A 12860-nucleotide genomic window follows, 5' to 3' on the forward strand; every position below is an offset into this window, starting at 1 on the left:
TGCCCGCAGAGCTCTTCCCGGCAAAGTTCCCCGTCTGGCTCATTTCCCCGAAATTTGGGGACGGGCTGCCCGGGGAGGCGTGGCTGGTCACACTGGGCAGATGAAAGGGAAGGCGCACTCGCATGGGGGCCCAGGGCAACTGGAACCCTGGCAGGGGGCACCCCGAGGCCTCCCAGCATCCCGCCTCCGAGGTGGGTTCTGGAAATACCGCCCGGAGGCGTATTTTACCATGTGGCCATGGTAAAATTAATAGCAAGCGTTTCTTGCACGATAAGGAGTGTGCTGGGCAGCCGGCTGAGGCTTGGTATACAACATCCCCGTTAAGGACAACAGGAAGGCGCCATTGCTGTCTTGTGTGGGCAGATAGGGAAACCGAGCCTCAGAAAGACTGCAAGGGTACGCCTTAGCAAGCTGCAGAGTTGGATTTGAACCCAGGTGTGTCTGGCTCAGCAGCTCTCTCCTGGGGAGAGAGACAGGTCTTGTCCTCAGAGAATCCAGGCAGCTTACGGAGTCCCAGCCTACCTGCTGGGAACCAGGTTGTCTACAGACGAAAGGGTCTCACCTGGGTGGGCCCCCTCAGTTACTTTCAAGGTCTGTTAAAACTACAGATGCCCATGTCCCAGTCAGCCAGGAGCACCCAGAGAGCCTACGCTGTGTCTTACTCACCTCTGACTCTGGCGCCCTGCAGAGGGGCCGGTAGGGAGCAGGTGCCTAAGTCTGATGAGTGAATGGGTGTAGTGGGGCAGGTGGTGACACTGGGAGGAAGGTGAGGGAAGGAGGTTTGCTCAAGGAGGCTGTGAACTAAGGGCAAGTGCCTCAGGCAGGCAACCTGGGAAGACAGGACAGAGTTGGCACGTAGTCATGCTGGCCTCGGGGCCTGTAGAGAGCTCAGGCAGGGCCACCTGTTCCCCTGCTAAGGTCCCCAGGACCTGGCCTGGTCGAGCTGGGACCACAGATGTGTACTCTCCAGCCTGGAGATGTCCAACATGTAGGTTCCTCTCCTGCTCGTGTTTCCTGTCCTGCTTGTTCCATGGCCTTCTCTCTCTCTGGGCTTATCAGAGATCAGAGTGCAGGGTGGGGCTTCAGGCAGTTAAAAAGGGAAAGTTCTGAGCTCAAGTCGGAAGCTGCCTGCCTGAGCGCTGGCTGGGTAGGGAGCAGGCAGCTGACTGTAGAGGAGAGAGCCTGGCTTTGGAGCCCCAGGGACCCGCCATTCCCAGCTCTCTGAACGGCATTTCTTCATCTGCAAAACCTTGCCAAGGACTTGGAACATGATAGCTCTGTAAAACAGGGAGGATAATGGCCGCCTGGTGGGGGCAGGGGGTGCTAATTGTATAGCGTGCGGAGGTGCAGGGGCACAGTAAACATCAGAGCCCTTAGCTGGGACCCTTCCAGGCTCATTGCTCTTCCAGTCTGAACCCTTCAGTTCCCTAGAGAAGGCAACGGAGGCCCAGGAAGCAGTCTCCAGGGTCCCCTTGTCCGCCGCAGAGCTGGCCTCGGCGCCAAGTCCCAGGGTGCTCAGCTCAGTGTCTTGGTTGATGCTTCCCAGCCTGGAGAAAGAACTTTGTGCACCTGCTTCCTTCCCCGTGCAGCCTACAAATGAAAACCTCAGCGGGCTGGGGCGGCAGGTTAGGGCGGTGGAGGGAAGCAGGCCATTCAGGGACGTGGGGTTCCCTTGCCTTCCAGGTGAGGCTGCATCCACCCCTTCCTGCCCTCCCTAGCGAGCCTGGTCAGTTCTTCCTGGGCTGGGCAGGAAGTCGAGCATGCCATGAGATACTTTCCAGCATCTGGACCAGGATTGGACTTGGCCTCTTGATCTAGAAGAAGCAAGTTTGCCAGTTGAAGTAGTCATTAAATCCCCAAGGCCAAGTTGGCACTCTTGCTGCCTCCTGGGGGTGGGGGGAACGGAGGGCGGGGGCGGGGCAGAGGCAGCAGGTGCATCTTCTCCACGCCCACTCTGTTCTGCCAGCCCCTTCCTATTTGGGAGGGAGCACTTTAGGTGGTATCCAAACATTCAGCCACAGAAGCCTCACTTCATCCCCCTGCCCCCTGCCTGCAGGCCCACCGGCCTGTCCAGCAAGCATGGCCCCTTGCAGTAAGAGGGGCCTCCTGGCAGAATGCGTGTCACACCCGTACCCTCTGAATATTTCTGAACACAAGTGAGGGAGCAGCATGGGTGAGACCCAGGAACCCCAGCTAAAGTGAGCCCCTATTGGAAAGTAGAAAGTCTCCTCCCCCTACCATCCCCCAAGCTGGAGGCCGTGTCCATGGTGCCTGCTTTCAGGGCCGGAGGCAGGATAGCAAGTGAATGAATCAGAAGCTCCTGCTCCTGAGCCTAGAGGCAGCTTTCGCTCCTCTTCAGGTGTGGCCGCTCACCGTGAACTCATCTCTGATTAGATCAGGGTTCAGCACTCTGGCAGCGTGAGCTCCCTGTCGCTGGAGAATTACTTAGTTCGCAACACTTCCCAATCAGGCTGTCCTCGTGCGTCACCATGGTCACCTGCAGGCCAGGCAGCAGGTGGGCGAGGACTGCTCTGCAATCAGCCAGAGGCTTAGCCCTGTCTTTGTCTCCTGCTTAATGAGAGCCAGGTGGGATCTAAGCAAGCAGCCCCTTTTAAGCCTTCTTGAGTTATCAGATTTAGGAGATGAAACTGGGGAGGAAAAGCCAACCCCAAGGTGATAAAACTGATCCTGGGCATAATTGGGCGTTGGGGGGTAGGCCTACTAAGCTTCATGTGGTGGGTGGAGCCTCTCGGTTCACCTGCAGCCAACAGGGCTCCCACAGCTGGCACGACGGGCGTAGGATAGGAGGCGTGGCCCTTCCCATTAACCGCGCTCACACAAAGCTTGGGGAGTGACTGCCAGGCCACGTGGGCTTGTTGTCATCATGTGTAGGCTCTCTGGGTGACCAGCCAAGTCTGCACGTGGTCAGCAGCACACTGGACGGAGTGGGAAAGGGGGTGGGGGACGTCACCCAGCAAATCAGCCCCAGCCTGAGTATGAGCAAGGCCCAGGGCAGCTGTGGGTGGTGAGACCAAGGCTTTCTGTGGCTGGCCCTTGGCAGTGGCTCCAGATTGGCCAGAATGAGGAGGTAGCTGCCTCTGGGAGGGAAGGGGTGAGCCCGCGCTGGGCCTGGCAGCCAGGGATTATGATGGGGGAGGGGGCCAGGAATGGGTGGGCTTCCATCTGGGAAAGACCTGTGCTGATGGTGTTCCTGGATCAGAAGGCTGGAGTTGGGGGACCCTGCAACACCCATCTGCTGTGAGTTCCTGCGCGGCTGCCTTTTGTCCTCCCGTGTGACCGTATCTGCTGTGGCTATGCGTGGAATGCAGAAGGGAAAGGGGCTTCCCAGAATTAGGGGAGCTCCAGTTGAGACCCCCCCCCCTTGGAAGCAGGTGCCACCGCCCACCGGGAGCCCTCCAGGACCTGTGGGGAGCTCGAGAGCTTCTGTCCATGGGACTGGCGGGTTTGCTTTCCTAAGGAAGCGTGGTTTCCCCCACTGGGAGCTTCTCCCAAGGGGTCTGGAACCCACCCAGGGGCACTTACTGGAACACAGAGTACCGAGTGCCTCCCCGCCCTGCCACCTGCTGAATCAGGGGTGCTAGGAAGCTGCCTTGTAAGCTTCCAGATGTCTCTGGTGGGTCCAAGTGTTTACCAGTGGTTGTCCACACTGCATGAGCCCCAGTGGCTCAATCAGTGTCCAGGGCCTCCTGGTGAGCAGAGCACGGTGCGAGGGCACCCAGGGCCCTGCCCATAGCTGACAGTGCCAAGTGACAGTGGAGCAGCCACAGCAGCAGAGGGAGTGCGGTTCGGGGGCCCCGTGTGGGGAGTGGCCCTCAGCAGAGCAGGGCAGGTGCAAACAAGGACGATTCCCAGTAACATGGGCTTGAAGGAGGTTCACACTCATCCGAGCAGAGCAGAAAAGCAGCCTGCTCACTGTCCTGCTGCTGGTACAAGGCTGGACCTGAATTCACACCCGGTCTGTCTAGGGACATGCACCAGCGACACACAGGGAGAGGTGGTTGGGGACAGAGGAGGTGCCCTAAGCACCAGGAGCTTAGGCTGCGTCCTCCAGGACGCAGGGATTTGGATGGGCCGGGACCTAAGGTAGAAGCGGTGGCATTGCCCAGGTGGAGAGGGCCAGGGGCTGGGGAAGGCAGGCTCTGCATCCTGGCCGCCCGTGCTGGGCTCCAGGAAGAGTTGAGGACCCGCACCCGCCCACAGGAGGCGTCGCTTGAGTAGGAGAGACAGACCATAGGGGCCACAGCCATCAAAGACCCACGTGCCCCCTGCCGGGGTTGTTGGTCATAGCAGAGTGAGACTGCCCACAGCCTGGTGGGGCGCGGCCGGCCAGCCGGTGCCTGGGACTGCGCGGAGCCACCCTGCTTTTTCCGCAGGCAGACGGAAGCAACGCAGCCCTGGCGTGATTTCCCTGACAAAAGAGCCTGCAAGCCTCCCAACCCCTTTTGGCCTGCAGGGTGGACTGGAAGGCCGGTGCCATCCACGCCCTGCCCTTGTGGTGGTGTAGTCTTGTATTTGTGGCTCTTCCTGTCTGCCTGTCTGTCTTCCTCCTCACCATGAGCACTGTGTAGCAAGTACAGAGGACAGTGAAGCCCTGCTCAGCCCCCAAAGCTGGCAGAATCCTCACTAAGGCCAGCAGCAACAGGCCATGGTGCATACAATACATCGCCCCTGCAGGAATTGATAGATTACCACTTTCTGCAGCCTTATGTTGGGTTTTGTATCCTAAAGAATCAACACCTCTCTCTTCTCTCTTTCTCTCTCTCTCTCTGCCTCCGCCCCCTTCCTCCCCCACTCCTGTGTCTGTGTGTGGCGGGGTGTGTCTGCCTGTGAGGGATGACATTGACTCGCTCGATGCATCCCGGGCACTGCTGTCCGTCCCCCTCGGTTCCTGTGGCAGAAGGATTTGAGTCTGAGCCACTAATTAGCACCAGTGAGGTTTCCTTCCCAAACAGGAAGTCTCAGGGCAGAGCCCGTCTCTCTCTCTCTCAGTGCTCTCTCTGACCAAGCATCAGTCACCACTCCCGGTCCCGTCCCTGTGGCCGGGAGCTGGAGCGCAGGCTGCTTGGCGGGGGTGCATGTGTGGTGTAGCCCGGCTCTCCACACACCTGGGAAACCTCAGGTCAGAACCCAAGTCAGGCTGGACCGGGTTGGAGCCCCTCATGTCGGCCTGATGTCGCAGCTGCCCGTCGTTGGTAAGTCTGCCTGGGTCCAGGTCCCGGGGGGTGTGGGGAGTGTCGGACTGCCACCACCCACTGGCCTTCCAGGCTGTGCCCTTGTGTCTCCAGGGAGGAGGGAAGAACTCAACACCTCCCAGAGAACTTGTCTGCCTGGAAAGGGATGTCGTCTCATGAGGCTCTTGCTAAAAGAAAGCCAGAAATTGTATCATCTCTCCATGTCCCTGGCCCCTTTTGGAAGAAAGAGAGTCTTGGCTGTTAGGAGCCTTTGCAAAGAAAGGAGTTTGAGGATTTATCACAGCCGGTGCCTTTGGTTAGTGAGAGCCACTAGCCTTCTGCATTCTGGTGTGTGTTTTTTTTTTTTTTTCAAAGATGTTAATGTTCGCGATGCATTTCTGTAGACTGCAGGTCCATGGGGGATTATAAATTTTACTTATTGGTAATCATTTCTGCATGGGTTTATCACGGAACTGCTGCTGCAAGTAATTGAACCGGATTTTTCTAGAATGATTTGAAAATCTCAGTGTTTGTAAAGAGCTCTATAAATTATTCATTCACTTTTAGTTTGCAAAGTGGTGTGGTGATAAACTTCTGTCTTCCCTGAGACCCAGCTTGCATGGCCGTGCGTGTGCGCGCACGCGTGCACCTGGGCCGCCTTCTCTTTTACAGCAACTTCTTGGCCTTCCCTTTACAAATATAACGATTTTTAAAAATCATGTCTAGATAACAATTCCAGGTGGTGTCAGCAGAAAATGTAAAATGTTTGAGTCCATCAGAAAGGGAAAATGGCCAGAGAAAACACAGATGCACCTCTTGGGATGCATGACTGGCACCGGCTTTCAAACCCTCTGTCGTCTATCCCCTTGAGTCAGCTGTAGAAGCCCAGGTGCTGGGGAGGGAGAGGGACCCAGGGCCAGGTGGAGCCTCCCAGACCCCTAAACCTGAGAGGACCCAGGAGGAGCAAGGCCTGGGGACTGAGCTGCCGGCGTAGGGTATCTGGGCTGGAAGACACCACAGTTTTGCAGAAACAGCCTGGGAATGGGAGACTGGAGGATGTGAGTTCACGCGGCCCCAAGAGTAGAGGGAACGTAGAGAGGAAGTGAGCAGATGCCTGAGTCTGGTGCTGACCGGGTGACAGCCTGTTACTCATGCCCATGGCCACCACACGCCCTCACCCCTCCCGCGGCCACGGGAATGCAGGCACAGGATGGGACTGAGGCACAGTAGACCCAAGCTCTGTGGCTTAGAGGAGGTTGCCCCAGCTGTCTGGCCCTCAGTCTGCTCACCTGCCAAGTGGGAGTAATGACAGCCTTCTGCAGGTCATGCTGCAGGTGCGCCAGCCTCGTGCGTGGCAACTTCTCTGCATTTATGCACCGGGGCCAGGCCTCTGCTGGGTGCTGAGTGGCATCTGCCCAGCCACCCCCTGTGTTCAAGATTTCTACATGGGGTGGTCGGGCTGTGGGGCTGCGAGCGCAGGAGAGCCCCGCCCCTTTTTCCTCCCTGCAGACTGTCCCCGATTTCCAATGGATTCACTGACTTCACCTTGCGCATGCAGTGGGAAGTGTACTTGGGATTTTGGATTTTGATCTTCTCCTGGGCTGGAGATAGGCAGTCCAGTGCTCTCTGATAGTGCCAGGGAGCAAGCAGCAGTCCCAAGGGTGAGACAGCTGAGGCTCTGCAGCGCCCTGGGTTGCTGAGCCAGAGTGTGGAGCAGCAGAGGGATATGCAATGTGTTTTCCACTTTGTGGGACATGTAGTTCAGCTCCATGAAGTAGCAAAGACTTGATGGAAGCTGTGATTCATCGTCTCTGACTGAGGCATGTCAGGGAAGCCATGTCGTTCTTCCCAGAGGTGTTAGCTGTAGGGTTAGCATGTGTGGGGGTTATGGGGGTTGGGGGTGGGGCTAAGCCCTGGCCATCCACTGCCATGGGCTGGCTCCATCCTGTTTCCTGTGCTGCAGAGGAGCCAAGGAATGGGAGGATTGCCCATGAACTCTGCCTTCCAGAGGAGCTGAGCCTTCCTGTTGGACCTTGACACTTGTTCCTTGGAGAGAAGGGACTTTGCAGGCAAAAGGATTAAATCTGTGACCTGAGCAGGAAAAAAAACAAAAGCCCACAAGATCTGGGTAGGGAGTGGCCAGGGACAAGGCGGTAGACCAGGCAGGAGGGAGGTCTGCCCGGGAAGAGACTGCACATCTGCCAGTCACCCCAAGGAGACTGGGCGGACCCCCCAGAAGGCCTGCTGCGCCCTGGCTCAGATGCCCACAGCCCTGGAGCCCCCATGGCCGGCTGCACCCCGACGTGCTGCCTATCTGGTGTTTGGTTTTCTACTTTGACCAGAGCTCCTGTTTGTGTTTTTATATCTTTCTTCAGAGTTTGAACTCATCCAGGCCCAAGCTATCTGTTAAGTTTTGTCAAATAGCAAAACGCTTGGCCAGGACCACCGGCATCGTCGGGTAGCTGCAGGGCTAGGCACTCGTGATGTGATTACTTCACTGCCCCTGGGTGTAGGGGCACCCCAGCTGCAGCATTGCTTGTCCTCAGGCATAGGATCTGGCAATCCCATCATTCAAGCCACAGAAGCAAACTGAACACCTGCCAGGTGCCAGGCCCCGGCTGGGTGGTGGGGTAATAGGCAAGTGAGCCAGCGTCCAGCTCTTGGAAGAGTCGCAGGTGGCCCGTGGTGGGTGGCTGGGAAGAGGCTGTGCGCCCCACCCCACACAGGGGGAGTGGGAGCGGACTTCAGAGTCCCCTGGAGACCACAGCAAGAGACTGCCAAGGGTCAGGCCAGGGCCCCCCAGGAGCTTCCTGGAAAAGCCTGGGCAAACCAGGGGGAAGTGAGCCCGAGCATCCGCGGATGGGAGGCAAGCCGAGCTCTTTGGCAGAATCCCTGGAGCCGCCTCTGTGGGTCTTGGCTGCTTCTCCCCTGGGAGCAGGGCTGAGGCCCAGCCCTGATTCAGCAAACCCTGCACCATGGTGAGGGGAGGAGTGGGGCAGCCACAAGCCCGCGAGACCCACCGGCCCCAGGCGTTGCAGCTCTGGTCTCCCTGGAAAGCAAGAAAACGCCCAACCCCAGACGCTGAGGCTGCAGAAGCAGCTGCTGCCGCTGCCTGATGGCCTCCAGCCCGGCGGGATTGAGCGGCCCGGCCCGTAAGGAGCTGGCTGCCCTTGTGCCCCTGGCCTCCCTGGGCAGAGCTGAGCTAAGCCGGTCCACTCCCACGCCCGCAGCCACCGGCCATGCCCCTCATGCCAGCACTTCGCTCCTTGCTGCACTGCGTAGCTGACCTGAAGCTGTCTGCTGGCCACTTGCATGGCCCCAGAACCCTGCTTCGTGCTGGGTGCTTGGGAGGGTTCTCAGGGAATGACACGAGGAGGGGTCCTTTTGGAAGAGACCTGGCAGCACTGACTGTTGAGTAAAACTGAGCGGCCTGTGCACTGCACAATTCCAGAGGTTGCCCTCTAGGTGGATCACAATGAATGTGGCTCCCCCTGGGGATGTGAGCTGTGGAGACCCTGGAGTTGGAGCATCCCCAGCCCCTGCATTAAGCCCCTGGCCCTCTCCCCTCCCCCCCTTCCCCTTCTCAGCCAGCTCTGACTACCATTCTGCCGGTGGGTGGTGATGAGCTATTCCAAAGGGGCAGGTTGTCAAATCGCGGTAGGGAAAGAGTTGGGAGTGGAGACCGCCATCGGGAAACTGAGTCAGCCAGGAGACTCGATCCCCTGGGAACAATCCTCCCAGTGGGGGTGAGCGGGTGTGGGAGGGGTCTTCATGCCCCCCCCCCCCAGCACTGCTCTAGTCCCCCAGCCCAAAGTCGCGTGTGTCAGAGGTACTGTGACTCTCACTGCCTTCTCATTGGAAAGACTCCGCTCTGGGCCACCGAGGGCTGTGCAGGGATCAGGCATACGAGTGCACCTGACCCTGAAGGCCCAAAGCAGAGAGAGAGAGAGACGATGCCAGGGTGGGTGTATTCAGGGAGGGCCTCTCGGAGGAGGCAGGTGGGAAGCTGGGCTGACTCTAAGGCCCTGGGCAGAAAAGTGGGACCCGGGCCGGTTCCTCATGCAGATGGCTTGACACCACAAGTGTCATTCTTTATTGAGCACCTGCTATTGTGGTTTACAAGCTGTGGCCCTGAGACCAGCAGCGTCAGGAAGAAATTCCAGGCGTGGAGCCGAGCAGCAGGCTTTTCAGCCCTCCAGGCCATGCCGACGCAGCTCCCATTCTGTCTGATGGGTGCCCAGCACTGCGCTCCCATGAGGAGGTGGGGCCTGGGAAGGAGACACGGGGGTACAGAGACTGCTGTCCATGGCATGGGAATGCAGGGGTCCCTCGGTGCCCTGCCCCTGCCTCTCCTGCCCACTCCCCGGGTGCCACACAGCAGCGTCTCCTTCCCCCAAGCCACCTTGGGGGCCACGTGGCCACAGCCCATTATCTCAGAGCCCGAGTTTTAGAACATTTCTAAGTAAGGTTTTTCAGTCGGCAGAGAACATGCTATTGATTTAGGCGCATCTATTTCTGTTTCATGCAGACAAAAGGTTTTAGAGGGAGAAAAAAAAATCTTCGAAAGGAAGGAACAAAATGAAAAATGAGTGAATTTAAGAGGCCTGGAAAGAGGCACTTTACTTATCTCCCAGAATGCCTTCTACGCCTCCTGAAAGTCGGTGACGTCACCCGCCTGCGCAGGCGAGGAACCGACTCAGAGAGGTACAGTGCCTGGCCCAGGCTGCCTGGCCAGCCAGCGCTCAGGCCAGGGTGGGAGTCCAGCTGCCTCCAAGCTATGCCCTTGCTGGCTGACCGAGGAGTTTACCGAAGGCCCTGGCTCGTGCATCGATCCATGTTCTGAAGGCTGCACTGAGGGCAACAGCCTGGCCCAGAGCCAGGATTAATCTGATCCTCTGCCTAATTAGGGACAGGAGAAGCCTGGAAGCCGGAGGGGAATGCATCTGGCCTTATCTGCCACCTTGCCTGCGTGCAGCGTGTGCTGGCTGCCCGCTACACTGATAGAATGACCTCTGGATGTTGCAGGGAGCAGGAGCTGACAGTGGGCAGGCCTAGGGCCTCAGGCCACAGCACCCAGCCTGTGCACAGTGCCCATGAGGTCCCACACAGCTGTCTGTTTTCGTGATGTAGTACAGAGGGGTAGCTGTGTGAGCCAATGCCACAGCGCCCTCTGTGGCCAAGGGGACCACTTACCCCAAGCTATCGTCTCCTGCACAACAGCAGGTGCTAGTAGTGCTGATGACCAAATCCTCGCCTCTCTGGAGGTCACCTGGCTTAGAAGCCCTGAGCTTGTAGAAGCCAATGAGGCAACAGGTGCAGGAGCTGCAGGACCAACTTGTGGTGCAGAATCCACGTGTAGAGTTCATAGAGTGTTCTCCAGCCCTCGGCCCAAACCTGCTTGCTCTTAGTTTACACACACACTAATAACAGGCTGTGGTGTTTCCATTTCTTCTTATAACAGTTTTTAAAAATAGCAGCTGGACCTCCAGGACCTGTGAGAGACACCATACAATTCACCCATGTAAAGTGCACGGTAGTGGGTTTTGGTATACTCAGAGTTGTGCAACCATCACGATGTTTTTTGTTTTTTTGTTTTTCGTTTGTTTGTTTTTTTAAGATTTGTTTATTTTTTTGAAGGTAAAGTTACAGAAAGAGAGAAGGAGAGAGAAAGGGCACTTCCATCCGTTGGTTCACTCCCCAAATGGCTGTAGCACCTGGGGCTGAGGCTGGGCCAGTCTGAAGCCAGGAACCAGGAGCTTCTTCCAGGTCTCCCACATGGGTGCAGGGGCACAAGGACTTGGTCCATCTCTTGCTGCTTTCTCTGAGCACATTAAGCAGGGAGATGGACAGGAAGTGGAGCTGCCGGGATTTGAACCGGCCTTCTGCTAGGGGATGGCCGTCAGCATCACAAGCTGTGGCTTAACCCTCTGCACCACGACACTGGCTGTGTCTTTTTATTATTGTCATCACTCTTATTATGGCCGTTCTAGTGGATGTGACTTTGTACCTCGTTTCTCTGAGGACAGATGAGGTTGAGTATATTGACTGTCTTTGTATCTTCTTTGGAGGAATGTCTATGCAAATCTTTTGCCCATTTTCACGTAGGTTGTCTTTTTAATATTGAGTGGCAAGAGCTCTTTATATAACATAGAAATAAGCCCCTTATCAGACTTGCAAGCTACATTTCCCCTTCTGCAGCTGTGTTTTCACCTTCTTGAGGGTGTGCTCGCTACGTTTCTTACCTGCAGCAAATTAGCAGGGGCCATGAAGGGGCAGACAGACAGACAGACTGACAACTTTGAGGAAGCCCGGGCAGGGAGGGAGGAGGAGGCAGAGACCTCTAAAGAAGGGAAGCTGACGCTGCTTGGGGGGACCCTGGGCTTCGGCGGGGCGTGGTGGGGTAGACCCTGGGCTTCGGAGCTGGCCCAGCTTGTCTGCATGTCGGCTGTCTGACCCCTCTGCATCTGGCGGGTTGTGCGCTGCCCATGAAATAGTCCATGTCGTGACCGCGCACAGGACAGGCCGGCCAGCCCCGCAGCCAGGTGTGGCTCCCAGCCACAAACACGGCCTTGGTTTTGGTCCCGCTGGGAAGTGGGAGGGGACGATAAGCTTGGGCACACCCCAGCCCCATGCCCTTTTGTCCGCAGTTGCTGGGAGGTGTGCGAGGACTGCATGTGTGGCTGCCATCTGATCCCTCCCTGCCCCTCACCCACTCTATAGATAGAAGCCCCAGGGAGGCAGGGCCTGCCACCGGCTCAGGCAGGGTTGGACACGTCCTCACCCTCAGGCCACAGGGACAGGCAATGGGGGCTGCTCAGGACTAGCACGCCCTGGGCTGCTGGCCCTCAGACACTGCGACTTGGAGGACAGTGTGCACACACAGGCTCCCACATGTGCACACCTGCCTGGCAAGCTGACTCCGGGCTCTGGCGCACACTGTCCCTTCTGTTCTGCCAGTGCCCCTCATGGAGGGACAGTTAGTGTCTGCATGTTAAAGATGAGGCCACTGTGGAGCAGAGAAGCTAAGCAACCTGCCTAAAGGCACCTGGCAGGCAAGGGTTGGCCATGACCGTGAGCTGCCCCCAGCAACCCAGCCCAGAGCCGCGCCTGTAACCACCTGCATCCCCACCTCAACTCTGCAGTTGCCTTTGGGGGAGGGGATCCCTGAGCCACGTGGTTAGGGGCTCAGTGGGTGACTCCAGTGTCTCAGGGATGGTTAGGGGCAGGGCTGCAGGTCAGCCCCAGTTCCCCAGTCCCTGCCCATGGCTTCCCACTGCCCCAAAGGAAGCCCAGTCCGAGTCAAGTTCTACACGGCAACATTAGGTCCACCCCCCAACAGTCCCTTCCCACCTGGGACACTGAGTCTGGGGTCCAGTGTGGACGAGGCTCAAAGTCCGGACCTCTCGGCCTTTCTTCATTTTGGTTGTTTTCCCTTTGGTTTTGAGGCAGTCAACCCTTTGGACTTCTCCAGGCATCGTGAGCGGTTACCTCTGCCATGAAGCCTCCCTGGGCTTCCCCTTGGGAGTGGCAGCTGCCCCCTGGACAAGAGCCCTGGCCACACCTGTGCCATTCTTGGGCTCTGTCCAACCCCAGCGGCCCTGTGTCCTGTCGTTGGTAGAGAGCTCTGATCCGAGCCCCTCCCCCATGTTCAGCGTCAAGTGACGGGGA

At 57.8% G+C, this 12860-nt stretch overlaps 1 protein-coding gene across 4 annotated transcripts in view; it reads left to right on the forward strand.

Annotated features, from left to right (window-relative positions):
• STEAP3 (STEAP3 metalloreductase) overlaps positions 1-12860 on the forward strand; it is a 43564-nt gene that overhangs the window by 6219 nt on the left and 24485 nt on the right. Inside the window, exon 1 of one of the 4 annotated variants that reach the window (XM_002712380.5) lies at positions 5021-5213. The exons of the other annotated variants lie outside the window; for them this stretch is intronic. Within the exon in view, the coding sequence (XP_002712426.4) occupies positions 5192-5213 (22 nt within the window). The 5' untranslated portion in view covers positions 5021-5191. Of the gene's footprint in view, positions 1-5020; positions 5214-12860 lie in introns of those variants that run through there. 4 annotated transcript variants of the gene reach the window in all.

The sequence above is a fragment of the Oryctolagus cuniculus genome, chromosome 3 (assembly GCF_964237555.1).
Source record: "Oryctolagus cuniculus chromosome 3, mOryCun1.1, whole genome shotgun sequence".
Lineage (NCBI taxonomy): Eukaryota > Metazoa > Chordata > Mammalia > Lagomorpha > Leporidae > Oryctolagus > Oryctolagus cuniculus.